Below are 21,606 nucleotides of genomic sequence, written 5' to 3' on the forward strand. Positions count from 1 at the left end.
AGAGAGAGAAAGATAGAAGTCTTCCTATTTGCCTTAAGGTGCAGCCAGGTACTCTGTTTGACTATATGAACTGCTTGTGTATTATAGCCTGTAGATACTTGTATATATAAGGTAAAGTAAAGGGACCCCTGACCATTAGGTCCAGTCGTGACCAACTCTGGGGTTGCAGAGCTCATCTCACTTTATTGGCCGAGGGAGCCAGCGTTTGTCTGCAGACAGCTTCCGGGTCGTGGCCAGCATGACTAAGCTGCTTCTGGCAAACCAGAACGCCGTTTACCTTCCCGCCAGAACAGTACCTATTTATCTACTTGCACTTTGATGTGCTTTCAAACTGCTAGGTTGGCAGGAGCAGGGACCGAGCAACAGGAGCTCATCCCGTCGCGGGGATTCGAACTGCCGATCTTCTGAGGCTCTGTAGTTTAACCCACAGCACCACCCGCGTCCCTTCCAGTAATATATGTGGGGTTAATTGTAGTAATAAATTGCCCCTTCTAATCCTAGCAGTAACAACAATATTGATTCCCCCATTTAATTTTGCAGAAGCTGTTGGTGTAACTAGTCAGCGACCCGTGTTCTGTCCTTATCACAAGAAGGAGCAGCTAAAGCTTTATTGTGAAACTTGTGACAAGCTGACATGTCGGGATTGCCAGTTGCTGGAACACAAAGAGCACAGGTATTATAATTGCATGTAACCAAATTGAAGGTAAAACTGGAAGTTAGAGGCAGATTTCAATTTATTCCAAAAATATAAATATCCTATAACCTCTGTGGTGATTCAGGTTGTAGCCTGAACCGTGAGAGAGAAGAGAGGCAAGCAAACCAGCCAAACCTACCACTCCTCCTTGTTAACTTAACCATTGCTGCCAAGGTGGTAACTTTATTTTTCTCTGACCACCTCCACTAAACAGGCCATTAACCTTCTGGACTTTAAGTGGCCCAACTTTCTTTCTATACTGGGTAGAGTAGTGTGGCCCTTGGGCATGGAATGAATAAGAAGACCTTGCACCAATTTTTCCCCAAGCAGGTGGGGGCACACCTAATTTTTCAGTTTGGGTAGCTACACATAAGAGCAGTTTAAATTAAATGCACCCAGCTATACCTGTTCTGGACTGTTTCCCGAATTGGTTCAGCTTTCTGGCTTCTTTCATTGTGCTCTCTAACACATTCCAGTGTTCCTGTTCTCTTAAAGCAGTCTAGGTCCTTTTCTTTCTTGCAGCTCTTCAACTCTCAGTCCTTCGAGTTTCTGACTCCATAACTAGCTATTTTCTAGCTTGACTAATATACAATATTTCATCCCCACTTCCAACCTTTTAGCTAATCAGGAGAAGAATGTATTAGTTCAGTTTCTATTTCCCCTTAATTGCCAGATTCCTAGCATGAAGCTTTGACCTTCCCATGCAAAATATCATCTTGACTCTCGGATGAACAACCTGAGCAAAATATGGTCTTGCTCTTTTAACCTTCCTGTAAACTTTTGACCTTCCTATGCATAAGAGCCTTTACACCAAAACTCAACCATTCAACAACCTAGGTTTTACAACCAAAAGCCCAATACAAAATGGCTAAAACACATCCATCTGTTGAATTTTTAAGGGGCACACTACCTTGTAGTTATATCAGTACAATTTTGGTTTTCCTCTTTTGCAGAAAAAGGGGCGGTAAATTTTGGCATGACTAGTCTAAATGTCAAAAGTATTTAGAGGTTTTACAATATAATCTTGGACAATGTTTATGGCCATAGGCCATACAATTTTGGCAATCAAATGCTTTATTGATCATTATTTTATTGGCCTCCCATGACCTATGAAAATAAAATGATTTCATATGAAAAATTGTTGTCACATAATTTGTCTTACCTTTTAGCAACTTTTTTAGTAAGGCAAGATGGGGAATATTTTGCTATGTGCATGGTTTGTTATTTTTCTTTTACTGCAGGTACCAGTTTATAGAAGAAGCCTTTCAGAATCAAAAGGTTATAATTGACACATTAGTCACGAAGCTGATGGAGAAAAGCAAATATATAAAATATACAGGGGAGCAGATTCAAAATAGGTACTTGTTTTATAATAATAAAATATTATGTTTATTTGACATATATTCTAGGCTAAATTTAATCTATATCTATTTCTCATGTTGTGGGTTTCAGGTGATATTTTCCCTTGAGAAGTATTTCTGTAATTGGTTTCCATGACCATTGGAATTGTACTATACAATATAACACTTTAACGTGCACAAAACATTTATCAGAATCACTGTAAAGAGGTTTGATGAACTATATCTAATGTGACTGCATTTGCATTACTATTACTATGGATTATTGTTGTTGTTTTGTTCCTAAAATATACTGCTTTACAAAAGAATAGAATTCTAGAGTTGGAAGGGACCACAAGGGTCATCTAGTCTAACCCCCAGCAATGCAGGAATCTCAACTAAGTCATACATTACTACTCTCTTCTTAAAAACTTCCAAAGAAGGAGAGTCCACCACTTCTCATGGGAGTCTTTCCCACTGTCAAACAGGTTTTACTGTCAGAAGGTTCTTCCTGATATTCAGTTGGAATCTCTTTTATTATAACTTTAATTCATTGGTTTGGGTCCTACCCTCCAGAGCAGGGGAAAACTAGCTTGCGCTACCCTCTATTTGATGGACAGCCCTTTAGGTATTTGAAGATGGCTGTCATATCTCCTCTCAATCTCCTCTTTATCCAGCTAAACATACCCAGTTCCCTCAACCATTCCTCATAAATCTTGGTTTCCAGACTCTTTATCATCTTGGTTGCCCTCTCTGCACACATTCCAACTTGTCAGCATCCTTCATATATTGTGGTGCCCAGAACTGGACATAGTACTCCAGGTGTTGTCCAACCAAGGCAGGACATTAAACTTCTGTTGATGCAGCCTAGAATATAACATTGCTTTTTGTGCTGCCACATCACTGCTGACTCATGTTAAGCTTGTCATCTGCTAAGACCCCTATATCCTTTTCACATGTACTACTGGCAATCCAGGAGTCCTCCATCTTATATTTGTGCAGCTGGTATTGCTGCCTAAGTGTAGAACTTAACATCTGTCCCTATTGAAAATCATTTTGTTAGTTTGGGCCCAGATCTCCAATCTGTTAAGGTCACCTTGAAATCCCTTTTCTGTCTTCAGCGATATTGGCTACCCTTCCCAGTTTGGTGTCATCTGCAAATTTGATGAGCATTGCCTCAGTACCTTCATCCAAGGCACTTATAAAGGATACAAATGAGAACTCTCTGCCCTAAGGCAAGCTGTCAAAAAATGGGAGTGTGACAGAGTGGGAGATGGAACAGGAAATGCAAATAATGGTGTAGTCAAAATTATATTGATAAAAACACACATTACAATATTATATTGCTTATAATTAATCATTATAAAACAAACAGTCATTCAAAAAATTAAATTATGTGGGAAGGGAAGGAGATTGATTTTGAGGTGTTCACTTACATAGAGGAATAGTGGCATGTATGTTTTGAGAGAAAATCCCTGACAGAGAAGAATAAAAAGGACAGGGAAAAGAACAGTGCCTTTATATTCTTTACCTTTCTGGTAGCTAGTGATGTGGGTTATCCAGAAAATTTTGAATGGAAAAACTGCAGAAAATGTTCCCTTGCAAATTAGCGTAATTTAAATAAGAACATTTTCTGATCGCCTAAAGAGGACTTCGTTTACTTGTTTTTAGTAAACAAGGCTAAAAACTTTGAAACTATCAAGCTTGCCTAACATTGCACTTGCAGTTCACAGCTGTTCATTTCTACTAATAAAAATATGAAACAGAACATTTTCTGCAGAAAAATAAAGCACTGGAAAAATTCATTGAAAATTGTCCACCACACATCACTGCTGGTAGCACAATATGTGAAAGAAGCATTTTTTTGGTATTTCTCTTTTATCCATAAGGCTGAGGGTCTTAATGTTCACTTTTCTTCCAATTTACCATTAAAGTTCAAACATTCAAGATTCATAGAATCATAGAATTGTTATAGTAAGAAGGGACAATTCAAAGGTTTTCCCAAAGGCTCATGAAATTGATTGGGCATAATCCAGCAAATGCTAGTTGCAACAAAAATCCAGTTGAAATAAGTGGATCTTGAGTTCGTGGCTGTTTCATTCCTTTTATTTCCTAGGGCTTAGTTAGGACCAAGTTTACTAGTATCCAAAGATTTCAGAATAAGTTATTTTGCACATTTCCCATGTTGAACATATTAAAGAGCATTTCTGTTTTCCACCTTTTTAGGATTCATGAAGTGAATCGGAATCAAAAGCTGGTGGAACAGGACATTAAAGTTGCTATTTTCACATTGATGGTAGAAATAAACAAAAAGGGGAAAGCTCTACTCCATCAGCTTGAGGTAAATTATTCTTTACTGAGGGGCAACATTAAGACCCCACTCTGACATTACTGCACATTTTTTTAATCACTTTGCAGTAATATGTACTGCTAAATAGATCTGAATGTATTTATCATGCTTTATTAAATGCATTTGTTATACTTTATTAAATTCTTTTCAGAAGAACAATTTGAAAGATTTCAAAATTTTCTTCTTCTGCATAGGAGGGATTCCATATTGATAGACAATTCTGTAATTTTTTAAAACTCTATTGTATTTGAATACTACCCATGCAAACACAATCACACTAGGGATGTGATTACTTTGGATAATTTATATTTACATTGAAAACAAATTGTTGCAGTGTGGAGTACTCCTGCTTATTTGTTTTTTACAAAAATATGTTTAGAGTGTGTTTAAGCCTTTAGCCTTCCCACATTATAAAATACATCAGAAATCACCAAACAAATATTTATAAAAAGTAGGAAAAACGGCAACTTTAAAGCATAACAGAGACATTTCAGTAAGTTAGCATAACACATCTTCAATAGCTCAGCAATTTCAAAACTAACAGCAGTTAAAACAGAACAAATGAATCCAGTTTTAAAGACTTGTACAGAAAAATCCATACACAATTATGGAGAGAAATGCATAAAGCTTTGGGCAGAGTGGTCACCACCAAAAAGCCCTCTCATTCTTACCAACCTAATTGACCTTAGCAACGAGCCTGTTAGCAGGGCCTCTGAAGTACTCTTTATGTACATACAGCATGTCATGTGAGTAAGGTTGGTCATGATCTTTACCTAGTTACTCCATTTCCATCTCTGCCCCCCTGTCACCTGCATTCTGTGGCCATTGAGCATGTTAGATGCTTCTGACTGTTTAGGGATTTTCTCCCCTTGTGTCCTTTGTGTAAGTGTGGGTTCATTTTGACTGCATGAGGTTCAAATAACGTATTTGCTGTTTGTATATTTGATGTTTGGCATTGAAATGCTGGGGCATTGTAACTTTGATATCTTCTCTTGTGTTTGAACAAGATGTAATACCAAACAAAATGCATAACTACTTTCATTCCCCATGGAGGGATACTCATTTTCAAGGCCCACTACTGATCATTTCCCAGGTATAAATCAAATGATCAAAACAGCATTTGAAGAGGCTCATTGTATTCCATTATCAGCAGAGATTATCTTGAGCTGTGTTAGGCTTTAGATTTATCTATTTTGCAGCAACATGCTTCAATTTATATACATGTATTAGCAATAGGCTTATGCAAGCATAAAGAAACATGTATAAAATGGCCATAAGAGCTTCTTTAGGGCTGTTTTCAGTATTAGACCTCTGTATTATACACTCGAAGCTACTAACATGAGTTTGACCAAACTGCAGTGGGAGATGGGATTGCCTGGTGTGCTCTGGTCCATGGGTTCAAGAAGAGTCAGACACGACTAAACAACAACAACAAATTATACACTCTAGTTCAGGAAGCCTGACATAAGTAAGGCAGGTAAATGACTGGTTACTGAAACAGAGGTACAAAGATACCAAATGAAAGTACCGTATTTTTCCGTGCATAAGATGCCCCAATGTATAAGACACCCCTATTTTTGGGACCCCAAATTTAGAAAATGGGCATATGCACTATCTCTATATAAGATGCCCCTTAATTTTATAACCATACAGTGGTACCTCGGGTTAAGAACTTAATTCGTTCTGGAGGTCCGTTCTAAACCTGAAACTGTTCTTAACCTGAGGTACCCCTTTAGCTAATGGGGCCTCCTGCTGCTGCTGTGCCGCTGCCGTGTGATTTCTGTTCTCATCCTGAAGCAAAGTTCTTAACGCGAGGTACTATTTCTGGGTTAGTGGAGTCTGTAACCTGAAGCGTCTGTAACCCGAGGTACCACTGTATTTTAAAGTAAAACAACCTAGTCTTATACCTGGAAAAGTATGGTACGTTCTGTGGTTAAAAACAGGTGCAAAGAATGATTGAGAGAACAGTGTGGTTAAAACGGTATCCGTTTCCATGAGCTTGTGTTCAAGTAGTCACTGAAAACAGGATACAGCATTTAGAATCTTGAGCACTATTTAGAAAAAACACACTTTATTGTCATTTTAAGGATGGAAATGTTATTTAACTTAAATAGGCTTCTCATATAAATTTATAGTCATACAGTAAGGGTATAAAAAGCAGAACTTGGTCTTTGTTTACCACCATTTCTTGGACAATCAAGGTAGACACTGTTTGGGCAGATCTGGGCAGGTGTGGTCTTTCATCGATAAAGAACTTTGCTTTTCTGCTTTGTTTCTAAGTTCGTGAGTTTTACATTTTTGCAGTGGAAGGATGTGATTGTTTACTTGTCTATTTTCTGCTGTTAAATAAAAGCACTCTGTTGGGCATTATCTGCCTGTGTGTTAATCAAGTGTGATCTAGTATTGCCTAGATTCCGGGAGCCTACATATTGGGACAGATAGCTAGGAACTTGGGGTCTGTGCCTCTCTCAGCTCCTGGATTTTTCACAACCTTCTTAGCACTTACAACTTCTCTTTCAGAGTGCACTCATCATTCAAATGATCACTTCTAGCACATCACTCTTCTAGCATACCACTTTGAGTCAAAGGGTAGAAATCAAAGGGTTTGAATAGTAATAAGATGTAAAAGACAAGGCTTACTTGTGTTTGATCACTTGAAGAGATGGAGATAATAAACACACACAACTAGAGTAATGTGTTAGTGGCAGTTAACACTTTTTATGAACACAGCTGTTCCTGTATCTTCTCTGAAAAATTCAACTGTTTGAATTGGCAAAAGAACTGATGAGTGTCTGGGTTTGTCCCTTGCAGTGTCTAGCTAAAGAACACCGAATGAAGCTTGTACAGCAACAACAGGAAGTGGCAGGTCTTTCTAAGCAACTGGAACATGTCATGGACTTTTCTAAATGGGCTGTCGCCAGTGGTAGCAGCACCGCATTACTGTACAGCAAACGCCTAGTAAGTGTTGGAAGTTGGGGTGCAACTTGCTTGCAGAGAAGAGTTTGCATGGGACTAAAATAGAGTAAGAGAGCTTCAGTTTCCTTCACTGTCTCTGTCCCTTTGATCTCAATGCTGACCTATCCTTTGATCTTGTCTGATATTTTAAGGTTGCCTTCTCTCCAATTTACCAAGACACAAAGGTGCAAGCATGGCCACCTTTGTTTTCACCAACTTAGTTTAATTTAGAATTAGAAAATCTATCCTATCCATGTTATGTATTTCTTATAATAAATGATTTGTTATTTTTCCTCAACAAGTGTCTCCACTTGTGTGATTGCAGCAGGCAAACTTGGTATCTAACCAGATTCACAAGCTAGACCCCACACTCTGTGCATAAATTTCAAGAGTAAGAATAGAGAGCTACTGGACTTTTGTCTAGGAAAGCCATACTCATGGCAAATTGATTACAAAGACAATGTCCTCTTAGCAGGATATGGGAAAGCAAGGAACATAAGAACAGAGTCTGCTGAACAGTTATCTATAAATGTGCTACTGTTGTTCCTAGTTCTACTATGAAAGCATGCTAAAAACTAGAAAGAGTGCTTAAAAATAAACTGGGCAAGCAGGGATTAAAAATGTAATGCATCAGTTTAATAGTCATCTTCTTAAATACATGTATTAATGAGCTGGATTGACCAGGTGAGCATGCACCTGGTGGCTAAGATGGGTTTACCACTGCGAGGGATGAAGCAGTCCATTCAGCAGCAGTGTGAGGAGAGGGGGAGTCACAGCAGCATCTTTGTGGTGGCAGTGCTAAAGCTGTGTGTACACCTGTGTAGCTGCCTGCAACCCAAAGCTCCCTTGATCTTGCTGCCTTCTTGCCCTTGTCTTGGCAAGTGTAGCACCTTTACATGAGAAAAACCCTTTTGTTTCAATTAAATCCACAAGTGAGAGCATTGAACCTTTGATGCAGGTCAGCAGTTTCACATTGCCCCTTTGAAGTCCCCCTTTGAAGTTGCTTTGTTCCAGCAAAGCCACATAAAGGGCAGTTGTTCAGTCCAGAAAGAAACAAGAAACTGATTATTATATTATTTTTTAAAAAACCACAATAACCAGGTTTTTTAAAAAACGTAGCACCATTATCCCTGGGAGGGCACAGCTGCCACTTCACCTCCATCATGCACCACTGCTGAATCTAAGTTAAATAAATTCAGTCAAAGTATCTCCTCTCTCAGTTCTTACATTGACTTATAGCCAAAGCTTCCTGTATTAGACATTTTTGTCTTTCATTTTTATTATTAGCTGTTTATTATTACAATACTATATTATGTATTTATTTCTGTTTATTATTAGCTAGTGTAAGTTGTATCTTATCTGTCATGCTAGTGCACAGTTTTGAAAGAGTTCCTGTTGCATTGCCAGGAGTGATGCTGTGTATTCTAATTTAAATAATAGTATTTTTTTTAAACCAATACTTTTTGTGTCATGGGAATTCATGAAATATATTATTATTGTTAATAAAACTTTGCTAGGAGAATGTGAGAAACATGCTATATATTTTTTATCAATTTTAGGGGGGTATCACGGGGAAAAACAGCCTTTATGTAGAACACTTTCCCCAGATAATAGCAGAAAAAGTTGAACTTTTTCATACATTATTCCTGATTTATTCTAGATTACATATCGATTAAGATACCTCCTTAGAGCAAGGTGTGATGCCTTACCAGTGTCTAACACCACCACCGTGTTTCACTGTGATCCTAGCTTCTGGGCCCAAAATATCTTCAATTTAGGTATGGTACATTTCCATGTACATCTTTGTTAGTCTCTTTGTTTGAAACTGTTGATGTTACTAAACATGTTTACTCTCTGAAATAACTGTTGGCATTGATTTCTTTTAAGCGGTGTCTTAGGAATGGTTAGAGAACGCATTCCCCCTCCAAACTTGATACCCTTCTTAGAATATATCTTTTTCTGTTATTTTATTCTTCTTCCCTCCACTTCGGGATTATGAACAAGAAAGCCTCCACTCATGATGAATTTCTACATAGAGATATCATTTATTGACAGGACATTTTGTGTTCTTTGTGTATGCTCTGAATACACACATCTGTCTTGTTGCCTGTGCAGGCGGTAGGAATCCCCAATTAGGTTTGTACTGCATGCATAAGCACATTGAAAAAATGTGCTGTCACACGACACATGTATGTATCAAGTACATTACATTTCAAAGATGGGGTTAGGGATGCTCAAGGAATCAGATGGGGTGTGTATTTCCAAAGCAAACTCGCCTGATCTGCATATCCCCGATTGGAATATGGTTCTTTTTAGAATCCACACACACAAAAGATTCTATGGCATAATCCAAGGGCAAACTCTCGGTGTTTGTTTTTAATAGGTAGTAGCTGCCCGAAGTGGCTAGAAAGTATGTTTCCTGTTGTGCACATTGAAAATTGGGGCACAAATGCTCTTAAGAACAACGGGGGCATTATGTTCTGTCCCACCCAAGGACTTTGTACAGATAAAGAATGTGCTTGCATGGATCTAAAGCAATTTTTGCTCTGTTCAGGGTGGAAGTCCTAGACAAGACTTCAGTTTGTTGGTTAAGCAGCACACTAGTTCCTCCTTTTACAGATGTCACGTTAAGGTGGAGCAGGGTTAATCTGTCTGCATCAGTATACAAAAATATAGGATCCAGTTCAGCATTACAGAAAATAAAATGAGATTAGTCAATAACATGTAAAAACATAGTATAATGAGGTAACTCAGAAACAAAGCATTACAGAAATCAGACCAATCAAATAGTTGAGATACCTTTCTTCATTACCTGGGTGCAAGCTGTGAGTCTGAGAAAGAGAGGACTGAAGAGAATCTCAAAGGAGGGAATGTTTATATTAAATTCCTCCATGAAGAACAAAAATTTGATACTTTTGTAAAACTGACACAGTTTGGGGTGGGGGAACTATTCTAAGTGATATCAAAATTTCCATTCCATAAGGTATTTAGGCTATATATGTGAAAGGAATAGGATAAATTCCAGATTCAAATTCCATATCTTTATCTCAAACAAGATTCTTTTAGACATGGAAAAATATGTGGTGTGCATCTCAGTACACTAAAAGTTATCAATTAGAGATTCTACTGCAACTTGCTATATCTGTGAAAACAATATTCCTGGCTAATTGGGTTCAATTAGTAATTTGTTGTTTTGCGACACATGCAATAGAGGTTTGTCAGTTCAAGGTTTTATGGATTTACAGTAGGGAACTGCTTAAAGTTTCATTATTTTATGGCAGGGCAAAAGTTACATCGTTTTAAGATAAGGAAAAGGAAAGCATAGGATTGATATGTGAGCACAGCTTGTCTCACCAGTTATGATGCTCTGTAAAATGTTCAAGACATCACAAAGATACAAAGAATGCCTTCATTCCCAGTGTAACAAGCTGAATTGTACTTCATTAGGTTGAAGGACATTACTTACCTTGAGTATCAGCTATGAGGTCCAATCCATTGAGCAATGTCATCCAAGGCAGGATGTGCAGAAGTGGAATTACTTGCCACAGATCAGTAGGCTAATTATCTTTTTTCTATACAAAGTCCCTAGGATGGACAGCAAATCATCATGTCCTGCCACTTTCAGGGGCATTAATGCCAACTTTTTCAACTTGCACAGCATGTTTCTAGCACTTCCAGGCAACTATTACGTGTAAAAAGAGAGAAAATGTTTAAAGTTGGCCCTGTGGTAACCTTGTAAATATTTTTAATGTCTTTTTAAATGTAATTCATTCCGATTTTTTGAAAGAAAAAGATCTACACATTAAATGCTAAAGTGGGAAGGAGCAGACTTTGTTGTGATCCAATAAGAAAAGGACACAGACTGAATTTAGGCTTATCCATTAATCCCTACATGGAAGTGACATCCTTTAGGAAATTTGCCATGATGAAGTGGCCATCAGTGTCTTGGAATGAGTTATAGAATTGTTGAGTTGGAAGGTACCCTGAGGGTTATGTAGTCCAACCCCCTGCATTGCTAGGTTAAGAGGATAACTGATAAGTACATAGCAGCTCATAAATATCTGACCATTATCTGACTACATTTGTGTTGGTCTAGGCAGCTGAATAAAAGTGTATGTGAACAACTTGGCTCCAGAGTTAACAGAAGGGTTTTTAGTTTAGATATTTGGCAATGACACATGCCAGAAAGGTTAATGTGGCAGAGGGCATTGCCTAATGGTAGACAGTAAATCCTTAACTTGTAAATATAATTATTTTTATCCAGGTTCTCTGGTAATTGAAGATAATGAGACCCCACCACACATGCCTAAAAGCCCTGTGATGGAACCAAACATACAGCCACAAAGTGGCTTACCTTCAAATCAACTATCCAAGTTCCCAACACAGATCAGTTTAGCTCAACTGCGACTTCAGCACATGCAGCAGCAGGTCCTCGCTCAGAGGCAGCAGGCTCAACGGAGGGCAGGTCCTGTGGGGCTCCCAAATCCTAGAATTGCAGGGCCCATGTACCAGACTCCACCACCACCACCTCCTCAGGTAAATTAGGGCAAGTCCAGAGTAGAAGACCCTTAGCCATTTGTATTTTGTTCAAAAGGAAAACTGAAGTCAGCAGGGCAACCTCTAAAGACAGTTAATATGAACTTTATGCATTTCACAGAATTATAGTAACACCATATTGTATGACCACCAGTGTATGTTTTATCTGTCCAAGAGTTCAGTCCCCTCTGTAGATTTCCTAGATGCTTACAGACATCTTAAGGAGATCTCTTGTCATATTGCTGTGTAGCTTTCCCTGTTGTTCAAGCAGATTGTGAAACTGTTAGTTATCAGGCTACATAACTTTATGTTGAGGGTGAATCCCACAGTATTCTAAACTATTACTGCTCATTTTTTGTGAAAATCTGAGAATGGATTTCTCTTAACTTACAGAAAACTAAGAACATTGTTTTATCTTCCCAGCAGCCAACTTAGACAACTAAGAACATTGTTTTATCTTTCCAGCAGCCACCTCCACGTTTGGTTAACTTTCAGAATCACAGCCTCAAACCCAATGGCTCTGTTCCTCCAGCTCAGCCAATGAGGTTTCCTCAAAATCAGAATATACCACAGTCAGCTGTAAGGCCCAATCCACTGCAGATGGCATTTTTGGCACAGCAAGCTATTAAACAGGTAAAGTGTTTTTATTGTTGAACACCCTGCCTCCAAAAGACTTCACTGGAGCACAATAACTTAAAAGGAGCAATGAAGAGGTTATGACAGAACCCTAGAAAGGATATATTGACCACATGGAGTCCTGCTGTAACAAGTTTTCTAAGTATTTTGCAGACAAAATTGTTCATATCCACTCTAATCTTGACACCACTGTTGAAGAAGTTCCTATGAAGGCATCTGAAGCACCTTTTAGTCTAGTTACTTGGAATGATTTTCAGTTGTTGCAGCCTCATAAAATCATAGAATTGTAGAGTTTGAAGGGACCATGGTGTAGACAAAGTTTTTGACCCTTGCCCTTCTTGGGTAATTATGTTTAGCCCAAAGGGTATTGACAAGATCAGTCCAGAAGGTGATAAATGCATCTTTGGAAGAGGGAATTATGTGAACTGCCTTCGAGCAGGAGACAATGTTGTGACCGCTTTAAGAAACCCCGTATTGCGATCTAGAGCGTGTATGTGTCTTGCTTTGGGCAATCAGGACTTATTTGGGATACTGCTGGTTTACTGTCTGCCTCACTCCCTGCTCCACAGTCTCTCTGCTTGAGCTAGGAAGTTGAAGAAACACACCCTAGGTTGTTGGTGTTGGGGGACAAACTGAGACCACTCATTCTGAGGTGGCTTGGAACTTTGTGGCCTCCATGACAACTGTGGGGCTGTCCCAACATGTCAGCAGACCAACACTTGTGGTTGACCACAATCTGAATCTGGTCTTCTCAACTGGGCAGGAAGAGAGTGATCTTAAGATGGATAATATTAATGCCAGTTCCTTGTAATGGTCAAATCATTTCCTGCTGAGATTTAGACTTTTAGCAGCTTCTCCCCTCCACAAAGATGGGGGACCTATTAGAATGGCTTGCCTTTGGAGGCCGGTGGAACCAATTGGCTTCCAAAAGACTGGGAGATTTTGCTATTGATATGACTGGCACTCCTCTTGAAGCCATGGCTGATCTGTGCAACATGCAGGTTTTAGAAGTAAGTAAATAAGAGCTACTTTGCTGTCCATAACAATCTCTCTGAGTGAAAAATACTTCCAGCTGTGTCTAATGTATCTGTTTTAACTACAGAGCAGAGCAGGGAGAGATTAGGGCTCCTCAAAAAAAAGAGTTGTTATTGGAAAGGAGACACACCTTTAATAATGCTATTTAACTTTTCATGTAAAAGTAAAAACTGTAGAGAATACACATTGCAATGACATGTTGTCTCCCAACTTGCGATTGAATGGCAGCACCCACTGTCATGGGACTATTGACCACTACTGTAACTCTGTGCTAAGCACAGTTCTACAGCTTTAGTCTGTCAACAAGATATATGCATTTGTTCTCCTTTTCAAAGGTTAACATAGCTGGGGAGAAGTTGGTGCCTGAGTATAAACCACAGTTAACTAAAACCTGAGTGTTCACTGTAACTTGGCAACCAACAATTTCATTCAACTGAAAGCAGCTTGGAACATTTTTTTCTATTAACACCTGTCAGGGGCTCAGGAGCAGAGGCACAGGGAAGAGAGGAGATGGAGAGCGAAGGGGAAGAATCCGAGGGGAGCGTAGGAGAAGAGGACAGTGGACCGAGGGATTCCATGAGCCTCTCCAGCGAATCGGAAGATTCACAGAAGGGGGCGCCAGTGGCCAGGGGTAGGGGGTTCCCAAGGGGAACGTCCCAGGAGCAAAGGGGCAGCAGGGACTCCCAGAGCAGTAGTTGGAAATCAGGACCAGCTTCCCCACCAGAGCAGAGTGGGGGGGAAGAGTCCCAAGGATCGGGGCCAGTGCATTCCCCACCAGGGAGAGAAGATGAGGCAGGGCTGACCACGCCTCCATCAGAAAGTCGGACAACGGAGGGGAGGTCAGATCCGGCCAGTATCCCGGAAGAGGGAAGCAGTGACCGAAGTAGTGTAACGGTTAGGAGAAAGGTCACTGGGTTGGCGTGAGAGGCAAGTTCAAATGTACAGGAGCGCGGGACAGCAGAGAATGAGGATTGGGAACCGGGTCCTAAAGCCCGCAGGAGGCAGGGGGAGGAGCTAAGCGACTCAGCGTCGGAAGAGTCCAGAAAGGGCAATGCCCCAGCGGGCAGGAGGACCCAGAAGAGGAGAGAGCAGCGGAAAAGGTGGAGCAGGGCTAGGATCTTAAACTGGTGTCAGAGGGGAGGAGACTCAGACGGGACTTCGCCGATCTAGGGTTTAAGATGTAGGGCTGCGCGCTGCGGCTTTGAAATGGAAATTGAACTTCAGTAAAGACTTTTGTACATCACGACAGCCTAGCGTTGGTCCTCTGTGAGCTGGGACCTAGAGGCAGCTCTGACAACACCTAATTTTGCAAAATCACCTCACACCACCAAGGTACCACAAATAGTACAGCAAAGTGATATAAAGGCAGATTAACCCAGTGCACTGCAGTTTTATTATTGGTGTATATGATAAACTATTATTTTCTTAATACAGTTGTTGTTCTTTGTAGTGGCAAATCAACAGTGGACATGCTTCTGCTACTCCCTCAAATGCCAGCAGTACAACATCCACTCCCTCCAGTCCTACCATTAATAGTGCTGCTGGATATGATGGGAAAACACCTGTTCCACCTATGATTGATCTGTCCTCAACAATGGGTGGCTCCTATACACTGCCTTCTCTTCCTGATGTAAGATGGATATTGCACTATGTTTTGTATCTTGACTTCTTGAAAGCTTTATTACTTTCATGTGTTGAATTGGCAGATGGGGAATGTGACAGCTTACACAGAAAACAGTCTAGTCCACAAATCAATAGTATGTCATATTCCACCAGTTTATATAGAAGTAACTGGGGCTTATGTTAGTATGATTTTGCCTGTTTGCCCTTATTTTCTTTTGGTGCTAAGAGCAAGCTAAGAGCCTATGTTTTATGTGGTTATAGTCTAGACCTTTTCATATGTACAAACACTCAAAAAAGAATTCTGTGGGAAATTCTGACATTAAGCCACTTTGTAGTTACTTCTTCATCTGATAGATATATTAAAGAAAAGCCCGGAGTTTCCTAACTCCATAAAATTGGTTCTTGCCTAGAGTTATTCCCTTAGCAGAACATGACCCCTCTGCCAAGTTATCCGTGGGCTGTCCATACACGTTCTCTCCCTATAGAGCTATGGGGCTAGCCAGCTTGCCTGGATGATTTGTAGGCTGAGCACTTGTAAAGGTCTGGCAGTTGTTGTGAAATCAAACAGCTATATTCAGTGTTGAGCACTGTATGTAGCCTAGTTAAGCCTATTTATAATATACATATTCAGGTCCTGATGGAGATGGATTTTGGATTAAATCTGTAAATTAAAATTTAAACCTTCTGTCCCATGTGTGTGGGAGAAATATGAGAGGAAACAGGCCATGAAGCTCTTTTTTTAGCAGTTAAAAAACACTTGGAGGAGGAATTAATTAGTACTGAAGGATGTGTCTTTCCTCCAATCCTAATGAACTAACCAGAAAAGACATTTTGAGATGCAAAGAGGACAGAGCTCTTAACAGGTTAAAGTATTGGTGGGGAACTTGTGGTCCCTGGTCAAATTTCTTGTAGCAGATTTCCAGGGAATGCATCTCTCAACAGCAAAATAGGATTTCTTTCCCCAGCTTAAAGCAAAGGGTGGGGGCAAGCATCCTTTGAGCCTAATTCCCCCCCAACCCACTGCTCCCAATGGCCATCCAACAGAGGCAGGATTTGCACCTACAAAGCCCTTTGTGTCTTCTCGTATTTTGAAGATTTTTTTCCCTTAAAAAAATTAAACCAATACTTTTCTGCATTCCTAGTTTTCCCCAGGTATGCAAACAGCCTTCCTGGTCACCAGAGGGCCACCCCCTTTACTCTTGGAGGGAATTTTAGTTGGATTATATGTATGCTGCATTTGTTTGTTTTACCTGTTGCAGTCTTGAAATGAGTGAGTAATGAAAAGTGGTGGCATTTAGCATCTCTGGCCTAACTATCTCTTAATTGTTTTAAGATTGACTGTGCAGGAAGCATTTCACTGGAAAGCATTGGGAGGAGAGAGGGAATTGTTGAGCAGAGCCAACCCAAACCTCCTTCACGCAAAACTGTCCAGTCCCCAAATTCATCAGTGCCATCTCCAGGCCTTTCAGGTATGGCTATTATTTATTAATAAACTCCTAATATTCTGATAAAATGGATTACTGTTGGTGGGTTATTCTCTTGTCCCAAAATAGATTAATCACCGGCTCTGGATAGATTTGTATTTCCCCTAAAGGAGCAGGTATGTAGGCTGGCAGTGCCCTTGATCCAGTGCTATCACTGAAGGCCCAGGTAGCTTCAGTCGCTATGGCTGGCTCACCAGTTAGTCTTTCCTAGATTAAGAGAGCCTGACAAGAGTCATTCACACTCTGATAACTATTGGTGTTCAAAGTTAGCACTCTTAGAAGCTGAGCAGAACACTGGATCCCTGTTGAAAGAGCACATTTCAGCCTGGATGTAATCACACTGACTCCTTGAATTGAGGAAAATATGAAAGCTACATTTCTTGCAAGAAGTACATGCTTGATAGCAAAGATCCTAGTTCTAATTAACTAAGGTGGAGATGCAATGAATCACGCTTGCTCTTTCATCCCACAAGCCATGAATGTGGCCTTGAGATAAAATATTTCTCATCCCTATTCAGGGATGTCCCCGTGCATCTTCTTATCTGGGCACTTACTTTTGCTGTTCATAATTTATTTCCCTTGATTTCTTCTGCAGTATTGGGGTAGTGGAGTGGAAATCAAAATAATGCTTAACTACATCTTAAGATCATGTGATCAACTTAACGGAAGTTTTTAATTCTATATAAAATAAGTTTTTTGACAAGATTTTTTAAAAATTCAGGTGCGGTTGTCCATCCTCCAATTCGTTCACCCAGTGCCTCTAGTGTTGGAAGTCGAGGGAGGTAAGCAAAAATAATAGGTTCTGAAAAAACTGTCAGTGTGAATTATCCAATTAAGATGTTTTTAAGTACTGTTTCTGGGGGACAGGAGGCGGGCAGGTGTGGAGGATTCCCTGGTCCTGAATGGGGTAACTGTGCCCCTGAAGGACCAGATGCGCAGCCTGGGAGTCATTTTGGACTCACAACTGTCCATGGAGGCACAGGTTAAATCCGTGTCCAGGGCAGCTGTGTACCAGCTCCATCTGGTACGCAGGCTGAGACCCTATCTGCCTGCTGACTGTCTCGCCAGAGTGGTGCATGCTCTGGTTATCTCCCGCTTGGACTACTGCAATGCTCTCTACGTGGGGCTACCTTTGAAGGTGACCCAGAAACTACAACTAATCCAGAACGCAGCAGCCAGACTGGTGACTGGGAGCAGCCGCCAAGACCATATAACACCGGTCTTGAAAAACCTACATTGGCTCCCAGTACGTTTCCGAGCACAATTCAAAGTGTTGGTGCTGACCTTTAAAGCCCTAAACGGCCTCGGTCCAGTATACCTGAAGGAGCGTCTCCACCCCCATCGTTCTACCCGGACACTGAGGTCCAGCACCGAGGGCCTTCTGGCGGTTCCCTCACTGCGAGAAGCCAAGTTACAGGGAACCAGGCAGAGGGCCTTCTCGGTAGTGGCGCCCTCCCTGTGGACCGCCCTCCCACCAAATGTCAAAGAGAACAACAACAACCAGACTTTTAGAAGACATCTGAAGGCAGCCCTGTTTAGGGAAGCTTTTAATGTTTATCACAGTATTTTAATATTCTTTTGGAAGCCGCCCAGGGTGGCTGGGGAAACCCAGCCAGATGGGCGGGGTATAAATAATAATAATAATAATAATAATAATAATAATAATAATAATAATTATTATTATTATTATTATTATTATTATTATTATTATTATTATTATTTATTATTATTTATCTGGCAGTACAGAAATCTAAGAAACTGAAGATGGGTGCTGGTTATCATTTGTTTCTTGCATCTTGCAGATAAATGTTAGTTCCATCCCTTTTTTGTAGTTGAACTTGATGGAGAAGAATATTTTTGTTTTTTTTTAATGTAACTATCCACTTAAAGCACTTGATTTTTTGTGTCGTCATGGCTGAAACACAAACTTTGAATGATCAAATGTGGAAAAAATACCACAGACTGGTTCATACAATGATGATGTACCCGCTTCAAATTATCTAGAAAAAAATCACAATAGTCTTGTTTTAGTCTTGCTTGATCTTTTATCCTCTTCCCCACTACTTCTTCCTTTTACAGCTCTAGCTCTTCTAGCAGACCATCAGGTGCAGATTCAACCCAGCGAGTCCCTGTGGTCATGTTGGAGCCTATCAGAATAAAACAAGAGTCTGGTGTGCCAAGTGAACACTATGATTTCCCTGTTGTAATAGTGAAGCAAGAAACAGATGAAGAATCCCGGAAGCAAAATGTAATCAAAGTTATAAAAATAGTCTCTAAATTTGGGAGGGTAATTATTAAGTTGGCTGAGTTGTTACTGTTCTACTCAGGATTTATATTATGCTAGAATACAAAGGAAAACTTCTACGTTCTTCATGCTGATCTGGGAAATCATAGAGCACTCATGCTGTCTACTCTTTCGCACTCAAGAACTAAATGTTCAGGGGTTTTATAAAATACTGGAAGCTCTTTCTAAAGCCATAAATTTATCCAGTTATAGTAGTTGATGCAATTAGCTAGACCCTTACTGCAGAAGAGGCATGACTGTGTGCATTTTTATACACACATGTATATAACAATTTTACATTCTTTTCAGGCTGCATACTTTTTTCTTTTTCCCTACAGACTAGGTTTCCAGGAAATTTACTTACCTCAATGTTGTTGAATAACAATCACAATCGCTCATCTGAAGCAACCGTCTTGAGAACAGAAGCACCAGACAGTACAGGTGACCAACCATCCAATGGCAAGGCAGCATGGATAGGAACACCTCATGTTGGAGAAAGCAGGAAAGATGATGACCCCAATGAAGACTGGTGTGCAGTGTGTCAGAACGGAGGAGAGCTTTTGTGTTGTGATAAATGTCCTAAAGTGTTCCACCTTACTTGTCATGTTCCCACACTCAGGAATTTTCCAAGGTAAAATCAACTAGACTATAAAACATTAGCTCAGACCTTCATTCTTTTTATATATACAGTCATTTTCTAATTTTAAAGCTAATCAGGAGCCATCAGTAGTTCAGACTGTGGATGTGTGAAACGACATACCCTTTACAGTTGTGGTGCCACAGTTTTGCATTGTGATTCCTAAAAAAGTGCTCCATTGTTCCATTCTCCATTCTTGTTCGTATTTATTTAGTCTGAGGAGTGCTATTGATCTAGTACTGCATTTGTTCTGTGTTATTGTTTGTCATGTTTGAAATATTTTTTGTGGTATGTTATACAACTTCAGCTATTTTAACAGAAACATTATTTTGAAAATGTAAACATGAGATCTATCTATCTATCTATCTATCTATCTATCTATCTATCTATCTATCTATCTTATCTATCTATCAAATTTGTATACCACCCTTCATCCGAAGATCTCAGAGCCACTTCTGGGCTCAAATAGCCTCTCTTACAATTGCATATGCAAACACACAGAATTTGCAGTTGCAATGAAATGCACATCTTCTTCTGATATAGTACCATTGCAAGATGATTTTACCTAGTTAAGAAGCAGGAAGGAGCACTCCTTCCTGTTTTTTAAGCTATTAAGATCCTTCAAAGGAGGAAGATGTGTTTTTCTATGGTAAATAGAGGCAAAATTATGTTTTTCAGGAGTGCTGTTGTAGGAGAAAAGTTCTCTGAATATATGCATGTACGTGTGTCTGCTTCTCTGTGCATACATATATGTGTTACCACCTGTGGCATGCTAACTCAGATCAAAGTAAGTTAGTCACCCAGTTACAGAGTATAATGTATCCAAATAAGAAAGGCTGAGGGAGACATTTTGCGCACTAAGAAAATGCTTTTGGAGAGAAATTTCTGTTTTCTCCAGTGGTTGTGATCTGTCCAATGCTTCTAATTATAGGGGTCTCTTCCGTTTTGCTGTTAATCAAGAACAGCACAATATTAAGGGCAATGCTTAACCTTCCCCATTTACTTCCCTGTTTTTAAACCACAATATGCCTGTGATTTGTAATGCATAATAGACTTTCTATTGCTTCCTTTGACAATGGCAGCAGTTTTGGTACTTACTGGCAGCTAACATTTCATCCACGCTTTTTCTAAGGTACTGATGAGAAGACAGTTTTAGCAAGGGCCACTTTGTTGAAGCCAGTGGGAAATGGCAAGCCACATTCCTTCGATCTTCAGAGAAGCCTCCCAGCAAGTTCCTCCCACCAATGTAGCACTTTGCTTTTGGTGAGAAGGGAGAACAATAGATTCAAGAGAATGTTGCATAGCCGTGGCCTACATGCTTATAATTCTGAGAAGAAGGAAGCAAGTCTAACTGAGAGGAGAGAAATAGGAGGCACCGGGAAGACAATAATTTTAATAGCGAGCAAGCCTCACACATCCTTCTAAGTCCCTTAAGTGTTCATATGTACCCTTAGATTTTCTTTCTGATAATGAGATGACAAATGGTGCTTGGGTGAAGAAATTCAAAAATTGCAGAAGGCAAGGCCTATCTTTTATCAGTTGACTTCATCTCAGCCTCAGTATTTTCTAAAACTCATTATAGATAACAGATAAGAGTTTGCTTAGAAACATTCAGAACATGGATTGATGCATGTTTGTCTTCTCTTTTTTAGCGGAGAATGGATTTGTACATTCTGCCGCGATTTGTTCAAGCCAGAAATGGAATATGATTGTGATGGCCCAAGTCATGTGACTGAAGAAAAAAGAAAACTGGAAGGCAATATGGGATTGCCACCTATGGATCAGAGGGTGAGAGTATAGTCATTGAACTGCATTGTGCATTGTGAATACACCTTGAAAAAATGCCATGGTAGTAATAAAATTATTATACCCCTGTAATTTCTTAGTAAGTAGTGAGAACTTGAGAATATGTCCTAAATACATCTTACACCTGGATTCTGCTCTGGTCATGGCCTTTTCGATACCAGAAGTTTGTAGTATCTCACTGAACACATATTAACACTTCACTCTTGCAAACAGGAAGGTGTGGACAAAT

The 21,606-nt window shown here is 39.9% G+C and overlaps 1 protein-coding gene and 1 long non-coding RNA gene across 3 annotated transcripts in view; one reads left to right on the forward strand and one right to left on the reverse strand.

Moving 5' to 3' along the window:
- LOC307225314 overlaps positions 1–21,606 on the reverse strand; it is a 79,748-nt gene that overhangs the window by 21,250 nt on the left and 36,892 nt on the right. The gene's annotated exons all lie outside the window — the stretch shown is intronic.
- The window catches only part of TRIM24 (tripartite motif containing 24), a 42,070-nt gene that overhangs the window by 15,853 nt on the left and 4,611 nt on the right, over positions 1–21,606 (forward strand). Inside the window, exons 4-16 of one of the 2 annotated variants that reach the window (XM_079992296.1) lie at positions 541–673; positions 1,936–2,052; positions 4,258–4,372; positions 7,193–7,339; positions 8,997–9,114; positions 11,601–11,872; positions 12,341–12,505; positions 14,994–15,173; positions 16,500–16,635; positions 17,372–17,432; positions 18,730–18,898; positions 19,273–19,565; positions 21,224–21,359. In XM_079992296.1, coding sequence (XP_079848422.1) covers positions 541–673; positions 1,936–2,052; positions 4,258–4,372; positions 7,193–7,339; positions 8,997–9,114; positions 11,601–11,872; positions 12,341–12,505; positions 14,994–15,173; positions 16,500–16,635; positions 17,372–17,432; positions 18,730–18,898; positions 19,273–19,565; positions 21,224–21,359 — 2,042 coding nt within the window. Of the gene's footprint in view, positions 1–540; positions 674–1,935; positions 2,053–4,257; positions 4,373–7,192; positions 7,340–8,996; positions 9,115–11,600; positions 11,873–12,337; positions 12,506–14,993; positions 15,174–16,499; positions 16,636–17,371; positions 17,433–18,729; positions 18,899–19,272; positions 19,566–21,223; positions 21,360–21,606 lie in introns of both variants that reach the window. The other variant, XM_079992295.1, reaches the window with a different exon arrangement.

The sequence above is a fragment of the Podarcis cretensis genome (genome assembly GCF_951804945.1).
Source record: "Podarcis cretensis genome assembly, chromosome: 10".
NCBI classification, from domain to species: Eukaryota; Metazoa; Chordata; class Lepidosauria; order Squamata; family Lacertidae; genus Podarcis; species Podarcis cretensis.